At 39.7% G+C, this 17,511-nt stretch overlaps 1 protein-coding gene across 1 annotated transcript; it reads left to right on the top strand.

Annotated features, from left to right (window-relative positions):
• Positions 1-8,094: 8,094 nt before the first annotated feature.
• Or2y12 (olfactory receptor family 2 subfamily Y member 12) lies at positions 8,095-9,030 on the top strand. The gene has a single exon (NM_001001095.1). The coding sequence runs from the start codon at positions 8,095-8,097 to the stop codon at positions 9,028-9,030; it is 936 nt and encodes a 311-aa protein (NP_001001095.1).
• The last annotated feature ends 8,481 nt before the right edge of the window (positions 9,031-17,511 follow it).

A 17,511-nucleotide genomic window follows, 5' to 3' on the forward strand; every position in this document is an offset into this window, starting at 1 on the left:
ACCTATGAGGTCAGAGTCCAGGGTCAGTCCATGTATAGTCTTTAGGTAGTGCCTAAGCCCATTTCTAATACAGTGATTGCAATTCTATGATGTGTGTGGCAGTTAAGGCAACACGAACAGAAGTACTTCATGGAACATGTCAAATTTCAGATAACCCTATGTGGAAAAAAGAGAAAGTCATGAGGGTCTCCCTGGTTAAAGGATTAAATTCACATGCCATTGCCTGGAACAAGATTCACACTTGGGTCACTTTTTAAGAGATTCTTTTCTGATAGTCGTTTGATCCCAGGCATTGTTCTAGGGACTGAAACTGTAAACCTGTGCAAGATAAGTCAATTGATATTTTTTTTTGCTCACAGAGTCTAGAGAATTGTGCTTTTTGACAAGTATGAACACTGTGTAATGGGTTAAAAATGTTGATAAATCTGGGGTGGGGAGCAAACAGGATGTAAAGTAAATAAGTAATTAATGAGAAAACATCCCCAGAGAGATAGACATTGTGGTCTTAAAGATGGAAGGAAAAACCAAAGCTACATAGGAGTTATTTATTTATGTAGCTAGTTATTTACCTACCTAGTTATCTATTTATTTATTTATTTATTTTAATTATTCACTTTACATCCTGCTTACTGCCCTCTCTCGGTCACCCCTTCCTGCAAGCCTTCCCCCATCCTCCCTCCCCTTCTTTTCTGAGTGAGTGGGGACCCCCTATGTCTCTCCCCACCCTGGTACAGCAAGCTAGTAAGAAGCATTTCTCCATGGACTCTGCTTCAGTTCCTGCCTCAAGTTCCTACCATGAATTCTCTGAATGATAGACTGTAAGCTATAAAATCAAATAAACCCTTTCCACCCCAAGGTGATTTTGGTCATGGCCTTCATCACAGAAATAGAAAGCAAACTAGGAAATTAATGGAGAAAGCAAAAGGATACATGCAATCAGGAGACAGAAGGCAGGACTAGAGAAAGTGAAGTAGCTAGGGATGAGTGAGGATTGAAAATGGCAATGGGGAGGTATAAAACTAAGCAAAGTATAACATACATGTGTACAAAGATCTAACGATAAAACCTAATACTCTGTGTTCTATTTTTAAAAAGCAAATGCAGGTAAAATTCAAAGACAAAAGAAGGGAAGAAATAGAGGGAGAAAAGGAGAGAAGTGGAAAAGAAAGGGGAGATGGGAGGGGAGGAGGGAGAGAAGGAGGGAAGGAGGGAGGAAAGAAGGAAGAAAATGAATGCATCCTAACTCATATAAAATAAAAATCAGTGGGATTAATGGAATAACTATCTGGGCATCATATGAAGACTCCAGAAAAGAAAGACAGCTATAGTTTGCTGAACAAATCAGGCTTCACATGCAATATGGAATTTGGTTCGTCTGGCAAAGGGCTAGCAGGGGTCACCTTAGGGAAGCAGAAGGAATCTTGGGCTGAAAAATCACATGAGCAAGTAAGAAGTTGTCCTGAGAATACACACTAGGTCCCACAAGTTTAACAGAGCTGGGGGAATAGGGAGGAGTGAGGGCTACAAGGCAGATCTTGGAACCAGTCAAGTTCATTGTAATTGCCACAGTGGGGCCCTAGGTCTCCAAGGTCATGCTTTGTAAGCAACTCATTGTCCACCATTTTCTGGGGGTTAGGGCTTTAACTCAGTGGTAGAGTACTTGGTTTAACATTCAGGAGACCCTGGGCTCAAAGCCCAGGAAGGCAAGTGAGTTCCCTCAGGACAGAGTTCATGTGTGCAGCTTTAGTTTCAGGAGAGGGGTTGATATCACACCAGCTACTTCTTGGATTCAAAGGGTCAAGGTAAAAGGGGACAGTCTCACCTCCTAAGTGAGGAGCCTCAGTATTGTCCACTACACACGCATCAGGATTTCTAAGAGACGGGAATATTGACCTGAGCCCTTCTCACTACAGAAGCAAAGAGGGAAGTGTCTCTCAGATATCACAAGTTGCTACCAGTCTTTAGTTGACCTCTCCTCTCCTATGAAGCCAGTAAACAGAGAGAGATAAAGACAAGAATTTTGTCCTTGAACTTCAGGTAAGTGGGGATGGGTGGATATTCAGATTCACACGTAAAGGAGAAATATTCCACTAGGCAATTAGTACTAGGCCCCACTGTGTTGGGCTGTTAGTCTGGGATCAAAGAACATTACATTAATCTAAAAATATTTTATCCCTCATGAACTCTTATATTCTCTGTCATCTGACCACACTGCTCTGTTAGACATCAGGTCTAAAAGGTTCTTGCCTCAATCTCTTTCTCTACAATTGCATCAAATTAGTGAAATACATTTTAAAACATAAACAGGAAGGCTCTTATATACATAGCAAGTTGCAAGCATCACCAAGGACCAAAGAATAGAACGTAGTCAGAGTTGTGGAAACAAACCAAAAGTTTCTTGGAGGGGGACACACAGAAGGTACTCATTATAGATGGTGACTGTGTTCTTTGTGCAGTTCATGAAAATTTACTCTTTGAAACTCAACTAAACTGACTATGAATAATCTATGGTTTGGGGATATATACTGAATATCTAGGGTGGGTTATTCTTGGATATTTGATTAAGGAGCCTTGTGGATTTCCTGGAAGGCTTGTGGAGAAAAAAAATGCAATAATGTTCTGTGTCTGTCTTGAAAGGGGTGGGGTTGATAAGGGTATAAGTGGGTCTGTGCAAAGGTGTGGGGTAAAGGATTGGGTGCCTGGTTGGTTTTGATAGTGACATTAATGTTCCAACACCAACAGGACCACCACATGTGAAGGCTTAATGAAATAAAGTGAAGGTGGATTTAATTTTAACACAACACACTCAAGACAGTGATTAGGGATGGGTTAGTAGGTTCTTTTTCTTTGTTAAGTTTAGGAAATAAACTTAAACTGTATGGCTTGAATGTGGGTTCCATTATAATTTAGCAAGATCATCAAAACAGTAGCCTGGGAAGAAAGAGTTAATCATATATACTGTCAGAAATAAATAATCAAAAGTTCATTATTTAAAAAGAGTACACATACAGTGTGGTGGATACAGATAAAAACTTATCTTAATAATAATAATAATAATAATAATAATAATAATAACAAACAACCAAGTGTGGAAGAATCAAAACACTGTGCACCATGGAGATTAGGAGAAGGGGTTCAAAGGTTAGCATATTGTGTCATTAGAAAAGTAAAGACCATGGCAAGGTGAAGTGTCATACAAAACTAGTACAAACCTTCACCTAATCAGAAATATTTTTACAAATTCTGAAGGGCACTCCAAAGGAGTGTGAAAATCTGAGTGTCGAGAACATGGCTCTCTCCCCAAGCAGTCTGCTCTTAGAACCCCTTGTTTCTTTTCAGGTTTTCTTTATTGCCAGTCACAATCCTTCTTCCTGTAAATCTGACCCCCAGTCTGACTGTTGGCTTTAGAACAAAGCGAGGTCCTCACCTCTAACCTAGGACTGGTCTTTGAAAACAAACACAAGCCAGCACCTGTCTTTATGTGTTCTTCTCTTATCTAAAGCCTCATTAGAATGTTTACAGATGCCTGATGAGTTCTGCTATCCTCTGAATGTATGCATATAGTCACTGGTGTGATCCAACTATAGCCAGGAACTTGTTATTATTCTGTATTTCTTCTGACCAATGCAGATTTTTAGGGTATCTCTAGTTTGACACTTTCCTTAATTTCAATACATGATGATGGGTAGAAGTATAAGACTCATCATTAGGAACCAGGATGCCTACATCATCTCATTTCGTGCTTTCACTGAGATAACAAGTTTCACTAAGAGAGCCAGGCTTGGTGGCATACACCTTGAATCCTACCATTAGAAAGCCAGAGGCAGGCAGATCTCTGAGTTTGAGGCCAGCTTTATCTACATGGCAATTTCCAGGACACCCAAGGCTATACGGTGAGACAATTTCATCCACAGAAAAGGAAATTGATGTAGTCAAGCAGTTGGTCACCTTTGCTAGAAGACTATGAAAAGTCAGTGAATGTCCACACCATAAATATTTTCCTTAGTGTTTGGAAGCTGATTCTTTAGAAGGAGTTGGTCTATGTGAACCCTTGCGAAACTATACAAACACCTTTAACCCACATGCACTTGGTTCCCACAAGGATCCAAGCAGACCAGTTTCAGAGGTAGTGCATTGGAAGTCTACCTGGATTCTGAAACAAAGGAATAAAAATAATTCATGGCCATACCAGAGGCTTAGTTATGATCCATGGGGGAAAAAATACAACTGTTCTTAAACAATGGAACTAATTCTCAGGGATGTTTTCTTCCTGTGATTAACACATACGGGCACAAATCAAAGCTTAGTACTGGCCACAAGAAGATGAAGAAAAGAATCTACAAGGCATTAATTAGCAAGGAGCGCAAGCCAGAGAAACTGGTTCCCAAGTAAAGGATCCATGGGCTGTGTAAGAGTTGCAAGATGGGCAGTGTCAGACACAGGGAGTCTCTGGTCTCAGTGGTCCAGGTGAGCATTGATGTTGTGGTTCTGCAGACCAGCCCAAGCCCCACAGACCCTTGACCACAAGAAAACACAGCACATCCTCTCAAGCCACAAATTTATAAGGGGACACCCAGAAGTCAAAGTCTCATTTAGGCAGGAAAAGGAGTCATTTGAGGGGGCAGAGAAAGGAAATGCCTTGACTTTGAGGTTGCCTGGCTTCAGGTTGTGTCTTTGCATATGGCATTCCAGAATAAGATACTAGATCCCCGGGAAGCAGGACAATGTCTTTGTCCCACAAAGCAAGACTGAACCGACTTCGAGGATTCATGCCTCTCTAAGAAGCTGAACAACAGGTACTGCAGGATGATACTGCAGGCTCAGCGACTTTAGCTCTCTGCGCTCTTCTGTGCCAGTTGTGTTCTAGACAGGGAGTGAAACTGAATTTTGTGAAAGACAGGGCTTCCACCGTACCCATCCGATTAGTCAGGGAGTTGCATTTGGTGAGAAATGGATGCATGGAACATGTTGGAGCAAAGAAATAGAAAGAGCCCCATAAAAGAAAGAAATGGGGGCTATAGATACAGAGGAAAGTCTTGTGAGTGAAGAACAAAACAAATGACTCATTGAACAAACTCTTGCAGGGAATGATCTTCAAGTCTCACTGTAAGCTGGAGATACAGGTCCTCTGTCAGGAGTGTTGTTCTACCTGACCCTGAAGTTATATTCACTTGGGAAAGCACTGCTAACTCTTGTTGAGTCTTAGGTCATTGCATTGTGATATCTTGTCTTATAATTTCTTGGTAAATTGTTGTCAGAATTACAGGTTTCTCTCCCCACCCCACTCTACGCTTATCCAACTAAGGTTTTGAAACAAAGCTCAATTCTCTCTGATCCTATTTTCTCTGCTACCTATTTTGATGACTATTGAAATCTAGATTTCTCAAGGTCAAATTATTTTGGAATATGATTCTAACATATGCATGTCACATAAGTTGTACTAGACTGTTGTAAATATAGTATTTCTTCATGTGGTTTTGAAAATTATAAATAAAACTGTAGAGCATGAATGTCTAAGTTGTTGCGCCACCAGCTATTAATTTTCCCCTGAGAATATTCCTATATTCCTGAAATATTTATATGTACTGTGTATTTTACTACATTACTAAAATGTGGAATGCATACACTCATTGAACATTGGTGGTTTTATTTGGAATTATTTTCTTGTTATTGTTATTATTTTTACACGTAGGGGAACATAGTCTCACTATGTTGTCCAGGATGACTTCAGTCCCATGATCTCCTTGTGTCAGCCTTCAGAATTAGAGGATTTCATGCTGTGTCAACAATCTTTAACAGCAACAGAAAACTTATCAAGTTCTGGGTATAGTAATGGACACTTTTCATCCCACTACTTGGGAGGCAGAGGCAAAGGGATTTCTGTAAATTTAAAGCAACCCTGGTCTATATAGAAAGTTCTAGGCTAGCCAGGGCTACATAATGAAACTCTGTCTCAAAAAAGAAATGTATCAAATGATTACTTTTTTGTTTTGTTCTTAAATACATAAAACAGAAGCAAGCTTTCATAACAGGGGACAGATTAACAGTACAACTGAACTGATCTGTGAGCATCTATCTGTAATTGTACAAGATCTGGCCTGAATAAAGCTGGTTTATGATATGTATATAATTTATCTTATATAATATATATAACTATATAACTATAACAATACATATGTATATGGTTGACAGTTTTACTCTTTTTCATGAGGGAGAAATCAAACATCTTGTTGAAACAATTGATTAGGCTCTTGAGTGTCTGTGGTTACCTTCCAGTTCAGTAAACTTATCACAATGCACCATGGATCAGTGTGCCAAAAATTATTCATACTAAGAATACATAGAAACCTCTTCATCCATGCTCTGAGTGTTTTCTTGGTTGGGTGGGTGGGTGATTTAGGCTTGCTTTTTTACCATGTTTTGAGACAGAGTCTCTGTCCTATTTAGATTCAGCTGTCAAAATGGCACAGACTAGGTTCATTTGAGGGAGTCTCAACTTGGGGAATTGCCTAGAGCAGATTGGCATGTGGGTCATGTCTTTAAGAGATTGTTTGATTAATGTTTCACGAGGGAGGACACAGCCCACTATGGGAAGCACCCTCCCTAGGCAGATGGGCCTTAGCAATATAAGAAAGGTAGCTAAGCAACCTAGAAGGAGCAAGATGATAAGCATTGTTCCTCTGTAGTTTTATTTCAAGTCCCTGCCTTGAGTTCCTGCCATAGCTTCTCTTAATAATGAGCAATAACCTGTAAAATTAACTAAGCCCTGTCATCCCGAATTTGTATGTGGTCAGTGTTTTATCACAGCAACAGAAAGAAAACTAATAATCTTATGTAGCTCTTTAAGGCCTTCAATTCACTATGCAGCTGAAAATAATCTTGAATTCTTGATCCTCCAGCCCCTACCTCCCAAGCCCTCAAGGCAGTAAGAAGAATAAATTTTATACATATATCTCATTTTCATTATTTATCAATGACTATTTACAGCTTTCCATGTTCTCTTGTTGCTTAGTATGTGAACTTTTTTATTTTCCTAGTTTTTAAAATACCATTTTAAGACAATGCCTTAGAGTTGACAAAATACATTTAAAATTAACACACTACTTTAACATAGCCATATTCTACTGTGAGGGCAATCTAAGCATCTGATACTGACAAATCCTCCCTTATGTCATTACTGTTTATCAAGATATAGACATAGAGTATATATTTGTTGCAATAATTTATCAAAATATCATCTGATAAAGCAAGAAAGAACCAAAAAGTCAGACTGATGAACTTGATCTGATTCATCTTCTTTCTCAAACTACAGAGTCAGCCTCCCTCAGAGACTAAGAAAAATAAGAAAAACAAAAATCCATATCAATTAGAATTTGAGAGCAGGTTCCACAACACTGCTTTTAGATGCTATTATTAAAGCCTACATCCTTTCTATGTTCAGACAAGCAAACATCATTCCAGAAGATTGAGTGACCTGTCTAAAGTCATAGAACAAATGGGCTACAGGAATGTGTTCAAGACAGGGCCACAGCTCTACATTCCAGTGATCTGTGTGCTAAAGAAAAGTTGAATTGAGAAAGACATGGTAGCCTGCACAAGGTGTGTACTGAATCAAGAATGGCATATGGCAGCAGGGCGGAAAGAAGGGATCACAAGCTCCTACCCCTAGCTGAGGAAGAAACAATTAAAAACAAATAACAGCTAAGGGAGGGAGACTCGGTTTTCATTAGTGGTACAGCATCCAGTAGGTCAACCATGCTCCAGCAGTTAGCCCCATACCCATGTACATATAGGCATCACAAAATGGACTCAGTGGGTTACTTTCTGTGAAGGAGAGAGGACATAAAGTTAGGAGAGGGTAGGGAAACAATGCATCTAGTTGGGGGAAGAGTGGAAATAAATATACTCAAAATTTTTTCATGCATGTATGACATTCTCTAAAAATTAATAAACATTTATAAAGGAAGATCAAACAGAAGTAAAGAAAAGAATATTAACATCAATAAAACCTGTAATTTTTGAGGCATCTAAGGAATAGTTGGTGTACTTCAAAGGAAGCATTGAGTTGTCTTCTGTTTGTGCAGGTGGAAGATTATGGAATATTTGAACACCAGTTCAGAAGACGGTTTCATTCTAGTGGGCTTCTCAGACTGGCCTCATCTAGAACCCATCTTTTTTGCCTTAATTTCTATTTTCTACTCTCTGACTCTCTTTGGCAACACCGTGATCATCATTCTGTCTCAACTGGACCTCCGCCTGCACACACCCATGTACTACTTCCTCTGCCACCTCTCCTTCCTGGACCTCTGCTACACTGCCAGCACTGTGCCTCAGCTTCTAGTCAATCTCTCTGGACTTGACAGAACCATCAGCTTTGGAAGGTGTGTGGCCCAGCTTTTTATAATGCTCTCACTGGGAGGCATTGAGTGTGTGCTTTTGGTGACAATGGCTATAGATCGCTATGCTGCTGTGTGTCGCCCACTACACTACACAAGCATTATGCACCCCGTTCTCTGCAGGGCATTGGTTGTGTTCTCCTGGGTGGGAGGCCTTGTGAACTCTCTGATTCAGACAAGCCTCGTGATGGCCATGCCTCTCTGTGGACACCAACTGAATCACTTCTTCTGTGAGCTACCTGTTCTCCTGAAGATGGCCTGTGAGGACACAGGAGGAACAGAGGCCAATTTGTTTGTGGCCAGGGTCATAATCTTAGTGTGTCCTTTAGTGCTAATTCTAGGCTCCTATGCTCACATTGCCAGGGCAGTGCTGAACATCAAGTCCATGGCTGGTCGCAGAAAGGCTTTTGGGACATGTGCATCTCACCTCACTGTGGTTGCCATGTTTTATGGCTCAGCCATCTCCACATACCTACAACCTGTCCACAGGTATTCTGATAGTGAGGGGAAGTTTGTTGCCCTTTTTTATACTGTAGTCACCCCCATGCTCAACCCTCTGATCTATACCCTGAGGAACAAGGACGTGAAGGGGGCTCTGTGGAAGGTGCTAGGGAGAGGCACAGACTCCAGGTAGAAGAGCTAACAAGAGCCAGGAAGTCATTTAATATTAGGTTACTTCAAAATTATTTGATGTTTACTATTGAAATGCATTACTCATAAATGTGATTATACAAGCCACCATTCGATTTTGGAATTTCTCACTTTTTGCTAATGATATTACTTCTTCATTTTATATTTATTTTATATTATGGAAATGATATGGAACAAATTCAAGCAATGGTCTTAGTTATATATCCATCATAGGGTCAGTCTAGATGGCAAAGACACTATTTTCCTTGTGCTACCCAAATCCTCAGAGTCCAAGGCTTCAGTTTCTGGACCAGGGTAGTGCACTAATCCCAAGACTTTACCTTGGGACTCAAGACTGCAACTCGTGCCAGTGTGTACACTGGACTTATCTAGACCTCCAGTGATCTCAGGGGACCAGATTCAGTGTAGACTTTGTGGTGTTTGTGTGCATGGATGTTGCAAAAAAAGAGCCTTGTATTACTTGCTTCTCACCTTAGACCCATTACTTACAAATGAAGTGATTACTGTGATACAAAGAGGCTTGTGGCATGAAAACAACCTTCCTGGGACCCTGTTCACACTTGCTGAACAACACAACAGCTAAATCTGTAGGTCTCTCTGGGCTTGCATCACCCTCTGCCTCTGAAACACTGACAAACACCAGTAGTAGACATGGGGCGAACCTGGGCTTAGCCTGCCATCTAGTGCTGAAAAGGCAAAGAGGTGATTCCCAACTCAGAGAATGCAAAGAAGCCCGCTTTAAAATGTCTACAAGAACAACCAGAAAGCCAGATCTGGAAGGCTGGAAGGGACACCTAAATAATGTTCATAAATAATGTTGCACAGCAGTACACACAAAGGGCTTTCATGGAAACGCGACTTCTGACTAAGGAATCAACGGAGCAAACACTTGGGTGGAGTATTTAAAATAAATGTTTAAAGAAGATGAATCTGCAAATACACACACTACAGGAAGAATGCAGAAACCTAAGCAAAAACAACAACAATTCAGAGAGTCAGAAGTAATTCAAAAGTCGAACAGAAAGGCTGGGATGCAGTTCAGTGCAGAGGATTTGCTGACTATGAGCAAAGCCCTGGATTTGAGCCCTAAAACCATAGTAAAACAGAAAATCAAGCAGAAATCACCGAGCAGAAGAGCAAACTAAAGAAAACTGACTCCGCTTTGTCCCAGCAGCTGTCAATCATCAATAGCCTTTCTGCTAAGGGTGGGAGCTCACAAGGCTCTCCCTCTCTGTGCTGGACTGTTCACTGGTTTAATCGTGTGCAGGTCTTGTGCCAATGATTTTTTAATAGACAGAAAAACCTATCATTTTATCTTATAAAGGAATCCAGATATCTGGAAACACGGATCCCTAAGCGCTTCAGATCAAATTATTCAGGAGTTGAGCAGAGGCTACCCCCTAGAAAACACACACAGCTCCTTCACTCACCCAGCCCCCTTTATTGTACGTCATCTTCCCAGATTGGGGTGGGGGCTTGTAGAATCCTGGATGATAAAAGAGAAACCTAAATCTCCCCTGTTCAGGATCTAACAACAAGCCTAGCTCCTATAGATTCTGCCCATTTTGACTTACCAAAATTTCTGGCAAAATAAATGCAATAGCAAATTACAAAAACACTTTCTGTGGTGGACACCAATGTGAAGTATTTGAATAGCAGATTTCTTTTCTTTTGTTATTTTCGGACTCTATGGAGGTTCAAAAGGAGGACCATATCGGTTATACAAAATGCTTGTGTATCACCAGGTTTTCAGGTATGTAGTAAACATTATTAGTTTCATTTAAATATTTTACTTGCTTTCCCTTGAAATTATTCACGTACTAAAGTTACCAATGCTTCAAGGCATCATTACTCTGCTGGCAAACTGTGGATCCAAGCCAAATGGCCATCAACAACTGTATGGATAAAGATTTGATCTATTCATCAAAGAGAACCTTGTCAATCATGTAAAAGAATGGCATTCTAAAGTATGCTATGCTACCGAGGACAAACCCCAGAAGAGCTGAGAACATGCCAAAGGTCACACACGCTGTGAAGTGCCTTACTATGAAGTGTCCAAAGACACAAAATTACACCAAGAGTTTTCTGAAAATGAGAGTCAGGACAGTAACTGAAAATGGGCATTAAATGAAGCGAGGTGACAAAAATGTTCTAAAATGATAAATATACAAATTTGTGAATATACTGAGACATTGCAGTGTAAATATTAAGCATATACATTATGTATGTGAAATATATCTCAAGAAACCTGTTAAAAATCAGTGTTAGATGATTATATTGAAAACAAAGCCTATCATTGTACAAAAATCCAACAATCTTCCCATACCCTACCAATATGTAAAACCAATATGCAATATAATAATTGCATCGTTTGTACTTTTATTAATGAAATTTGTCCTAATATGATTTCATGCATGGAATGTATTCTGATTATGTCAACACTCTCTCTTATCTCCCTCCCAGTACCATATCCCCCTCTTCTACAGCTCCTTTCCCCGCATTCATAAGTGTGGGGATCCCTGAGATCACTAGGGCTAGAGAGTGTTGATTTTCATGAGGCTAGAAGAAAATCCAGTTCAAAGTGACATACTTAGCTAATGTTGGTTCAAACTTCTAGAGTCTGACACCAAGCAGTTTGTTTTAGCCATATTTAATTGGGAAATTTTTTGGATAATAATTAACTCAATCATATGAGTAAAAAAGTTTAAGATGTGTTTATATTTAAACTCTCTAAAAAGTACATATGGTCTCTTCCATAAAGATGGGGTCTGTTGATTCAGAAACATGTTCAGATCGGGGTCTAGAGAGAATGACTGGGGTAAACATAATACACTGTTGGAGTGAATATTGGCCTGGCCCTACAGATAACACAAAAGTTGCCTATGCTGTTGAAAATTACAAGTGATATCTCTCATAAGGATGGGTTTTACTGACTTAGAAACAATTTTCAAGGTCTATAGATGAAGAATCTGGACTAAACAAACATAGTAGCTTGGAGGAATTGAGTGAAACCTGGCCCCACAGATTGCAAAAGATCACCAAGTAAAAAACTACATATATTCCCAGTTTTCTAAGTAGAAAACAGGTAAATATCTTCTTTCTTTGAAGAGTTAAGTCTTCGTGTTTATCCTTCCTGGTTTCCTAACAAGAAGTCCTAATGCCTATCTGTGTTCACAAGGACCTCACACTCTCTACACATTAGTGATCCCTAATATTGATTGTCAACTTGACACACCTGAGAAGGGGAAACCTCAGCTAATGGACTTGTCTATATCATGTCTGTGGGACATTTTTCTTATTGCCAATCGATGTGGGAGGACATAGGGCACTGTAGGCAGTTTCACCCTGGTCACATGAACCTGGATATACAAGAAAGATAGCTGAAAGTGAGCCTAGGAGAAATCCATTAAACAGCATTCTGCCATTATTCCTGCTTTGAGTTTCTTCTTTGACTTCTCTCCATGATGGGCCATGACTATAAGGTGAAATAAACTCTTTATTTCTCAAATAGTTTTTGGTCTGTGTTGTAGCACGTCAACAGACAGAAAATGAAAACAAGGTCTTCTGTCATTGTTGTCATTGTCATTGTTGTTGCTGTTGTTGTTGTTTTGTTGTTGTTGTTTTGTAGCCTACTTAGTTGAGCCAAAGTCTTCTGTGTGCCTATGTGTTAGGAATTATTCAGTAGAGACTGGTGGGTCCACTAGTAGATATTGAATTCATCAGCAGGGAGGGATAGCCCTGTGACCGCCCTCACCAATGACTAGAGTTGACAGGCATCTAGTCTTGAACAGGCCCAGTTGAGGCAATTACAAATGCTGTGAAATCAGATCACAATGGCCATGGCATGCTCAAAGATAATTTCACAGACTTTCTCCCTATCTTCTGCCTTGTTTGTTCTTTCTGCCCTTTCTTCCATGATATTGCTTGGGCCTTAATGGGAGGAGTAGAAATGTCCTGTTCAGGACTGAGTGCTCAACTCTTCAGTTTTCTCAGTATCTTGAGCAGTCAAAAGTTCCTGCATTCATCATCATTTTTTGTAAAGAGACACTTACTAATTAAGGTTAGTATTTATCTATGGCTATAAGCATACATGTTTAGAAAGTAGCTTGATGCAATTTCAAATTAACTACACAACAAAAAGGTTTCCACCTATGGCCTACAATCTCCTCAACTGTCTGCCTTATTTAAAAATTAGGTTTATAAAATCCCTTTTAAATATTGGAACAGTTGTTCCAATATTGTTCCACTGGGTCCATATTCCTAGCAGGATGGCATTGTAGTTGTTAAATTGATAATTATGTAAGATTCCTAATGTCTTTCCTCCTCCAGCAGCCTACTTATCTCCTTTCAGATTTTTAATGCTGATGGCAGGGAGGAAGCTTTCACTTAGGTCCAGCTTGCTTTCTCTATTCTTGTATCCAAGGTATCCACACTTCTTTTATAAACAATTTTTGATTGTCAATTTAATTGGAATGGGAGGTACTCAGATTAGTAAAACAACCTCCTGGCTGTATCTTCTCACATGTTTCCAAAAGTTAATTATATGGGGAATGATTCACCCTGAATGTAGAACCTGACCTACATTGAGGCCCAATGGAATAAAGGGAGAGAAAATCCTGAATGGCTCTGGTCTACCATACTGTCTCAGTCACTGCTCTATTTCTGTGAAGAGATACCATGACCAAGGCAACTCATAAAAGAAAGTACTTCATTGGGGACTTGCTTAAATTTTGAGAGGTTTATTGTCATTACAAAAAAACTATGGTAGTATAGCACAATTTTAGCAGAACTGTATTGACAAACTGAATCTGTCAGAATGACATTACCTACTTTGAAGCAGCCTTTAGTAAATACTCACCAATTGTTATCTGGGATTTATAGGGTTGCTCTACCAGAAGATTCATAACGTTGCATAACTTAGTCCTAAGCCATACCTGGCAAACCAAAAAGTCTCCTATGGTTGAGAATTGCTTAGAAAATGGTTCCTTCAGACAACTCCTAGGTCAAATAAGAGCTTTTAAAGTGTAGATATTACTTGACTAAAATGACTTTTGTGTGACAATAAAGAGGCTCTGCAAAACTGATTAAAAGTTCAGTCCTTGAGAAACTGATCCACCTACTTCTGAGAAACCTACATTGATCCTGCAGTCTCTCTCTTTCTTGGATCAATCATCTCATGTAACCCAGAACACTGAGATGGCAGCAAACAGAAGGACAGTTGCTGGAGAAGTAGCTATGAGTTCTACATCTAGATCCTCAGGCAACAGTAAGAGAGAGAAGATGGACCTGGCTTAGACTTAGGAAACCTCAGTGCCCACCCTCCGTTACACATTTCTTCCAACAAGGCCACACCTCCTAATTCTTCTCAAGTAGTGTCATTTTCTGATGACTAAGCACTCTAGTATATGAGCCTATGAGGACCATTCTCATTCAAACCACCACACATTCTGACCAGAATAGTCTGGAAGAATAAGCCAATATAACACCTTCCCCACTCAACTTTCGGGAGGTGTTTGGTCACAGTAATGAACAGTCTGACTAATAAAACTATGTAACACATAAGGATTCATATACTTTCTCTCTTTTATTTAATCTAGAACTATAGCAAAGTATTCCTGGGAACTCAATTTCTTCATCCACACCTAGCATCTCAGTTAGGGTTTCTACCATTGCAGTAAAACAATATGACCCTAAGCACCTTGGAGAAGGAAGGGTTTATTTGGTTTACAGATCCTGCATCATGGTTCATTGAAGGAAGCAACAGCAGAAACTCAAACTGTGTGGAAACAAGGAGGCAGACACTGAAGAGGAAGCCATGGAGGAGTGCTGCTTACTGGCTTGCTCCACATGGCTTTCACAGCCTGATTTCTTATAGAACCCAAGACAACCAGCCCAGAGGTGCTCCCACACTCAGTAAGATGGGCCATCCCCCATCAATCACTAAGAAAAAGCTCTACAGACTTGCCTATAACCCAATAATGAGGAGGCATTTTCTCAACTGAGGTCCTCTCCTCTCAGATGACCCTAGCTGTATCAAGTTGACATAAAACTAGCCAGCACACCAGCTTTAGAGAGAAAAGTGGCATTGAGTAGCTGTGTAAGTGACACTGGGTAAAACGTGCCTCAGCACTGTCTTCTGTGAAACCAGCATGATATCAGGGACTAATACTCGACATTATTGCATACATTGCCTGGGTTGATACGTGCAGAGTTCCTGGGAGAATGTCTTCTACAGCATAAATACTATGTACATTTAGCTATTATTATCCACTAATTAATCAAGTCATCCAAATTAGCTTCACTTTTATATAAATGTCTGTGCCATTTGCATTAATGGTGTATGAAGATAACAGTGTTTTCAGTATTCGTAATGATTCTCTCGCTTGTGTTAAGCTTCTTGTGTGAAGAAAAAGACTTCTACTTCTGACTTTGTTAGAAGTTATTTCAAGTACAGTGTGGTTTTGAAAACTTTACTAATCTAAGAGAATGTGTAGGTTCTGAATAGATGATAGTATTATGATGACAGAAACAATCAATGAATATTTACCAAATAGCAGGCACTTCATACAGAGTGTACTGTTAATCCACAAAAAAATGTTAGAGAGTTAGATCATGATAACATCTTATTGAGGGAAATTGAGGTTGAATCATGTAAGGTTACAAAGCAATTAAGGTATTAGCAAAAATTTTTCCTACACTCACATTATAATTCCTGAAATGACTATATAGGTAACAGGATATTAACTTTTATTTCCCATACCATAGGGGAAAAGTGTTATTTGCCCATGCATTGCTTTTGAATGAATATGTGAATTTATCAGTATATTTAAAATGAAAATGGAGCACTCGTCAATTAAATATTATAACAAAAATGAAAACTTCATACGACAAGTTTCAGTTGGATGAATGGAACAATTATCTGGGAATACATGAGCATCATGTGATGACTTCAGAAAAGGGAGACAACTGTGGAGTGAGGAACAGGACAGACTTCAAGCAAGCTGTGGAATTTAGTCTGTTTGGAAAAAAGGCTCATAGGACTGGAGACAAAGTAGGGAAGCAGAAGGAATCCAGGGCTGTAGAATTGTGTGAGCAAGTTAGAGGTTGTACTGAGAATACTGAATAAGTCACATAGCTGTAGGAGAATAGAGAGTCCCAAGAGCTGCAAGGCAGATCTTGGAGCCAGTCAAGTTCATTGTAATTGCCACAGTGGAGTCCCAGGTCTCCAAGGACATGCTTTTTTAAGCCACTCATTATCCACTGCTTTTAATGAATGCTTCTATGTGACTGGGACATTACTCAGTGATATACTACTTGCCTAGCATGGGTAACACCCTGAGTTCAGTGCTACAATAACAGAACTTGAACAAAAGACTGCTTCTAAATGTCCTCGGGGCATAACTGGTGTGTATAGTCTTAAGACCAAGAGGAGGCTTGAGAATATGCCAGCTGTTTCCTGGCCTCAGTTGGTTGGTGTAGCATGCTCTTGGATAACGAGGAGGATGCTTCTACGTCCAGGGTCCTGCCCCTCCACATCTTCTGCTGCATGTGCTATGTTGACCTCTCAAGAATAGGAGCTCTGACTAGAGTCTTTCCCACCACAGGTGAAATTGGGAAGAAGAAGAAAAGTGTTTTTCAGCCATCACAGGTTTCTCAATTCTCCAGTGGGTTTCATCTGTCCTTCAAGCCCAGTACATTTGAAGAAAGTACAAGTGGGAGTTTTGCAACCTTAAACTCCAGGTATGTGCTGAATACTTGAGATGTTTAGATTTATGGTAAAAGAAATATGCATCAAAAAACAAATGCTGTATTGAACAATCAGCAATGGGTTCCATTGTGTTGGGTCTCCAGTTTCAGGGCACAGAAATGTTAAATTCATGGAAAAATAATTTACCCCAAATGAGTCTTTCATTTCTTTTATGTATATACCCTGGACCTACTCCATATGCAGTGTGTCAAAAAAATTCAAAAAAAAACTCACTTTCATCTTTTTCCTTCATCTACTATAATAGAGGAAATCATTTTTATGTACATGGTGATGGTGCAATTAAAGTCAAGGTTCTTCTATACACAGTAAATAGTTGCAATCTGATAGGAAATGAGCAGTCAGAGCTGTTTGTAATGAACTAAGAAGAATTTTTTGGAGAGATACACACAGGAAACTCATCATAGAAGGAGACCACTGTGTGCTGTGTACAGAGTCACAATGAAAGCCAGACATTTATGAACCCACTATTTGAATGTCAGCTACACTGATTCTGACCCACCCCAGTTTAGGGGATTTATACGTAAATTCTGGGGTGTGCTCTTATTGGATTGCTTGGTAGAAGAGATTTTTTTTAGCCTTAAAAATGTGATATTGTTTCCAGTGTGGAAGACACTGGACACAGGTCAAAGTATGGTTCTGCACAAGAGCAAATGGGCCAGGGAACTGATGGGAAGATGCTTTGGTGCCTACGTCTCA

The sequence above is a fragment of the Rattus norvegicus genome, chromosome 10 (genome assembly GCF_036323735.1).
Source record: "Rattus norvegicus strain BN/NHsdMcwi chromosome 10, GRCr8, whole genome shotgun sequence".
Taxonomy (NCBI): domain Eukaryota; kingdom Metazoa; phylum Chordata; class Mammalia; order Rodentia; family Muridae; genus Rattus; species Rattus norvegicus.

Excerpts from the sequence above, each read along its gene's own strand:
- Or2y12 (NM_001001095.1), top strand. The coding sequence starts at position 8,095 with ATGGAATATTTGAACACCAGTTCAGAAGACGGTTTCATTCTAGTGGGC.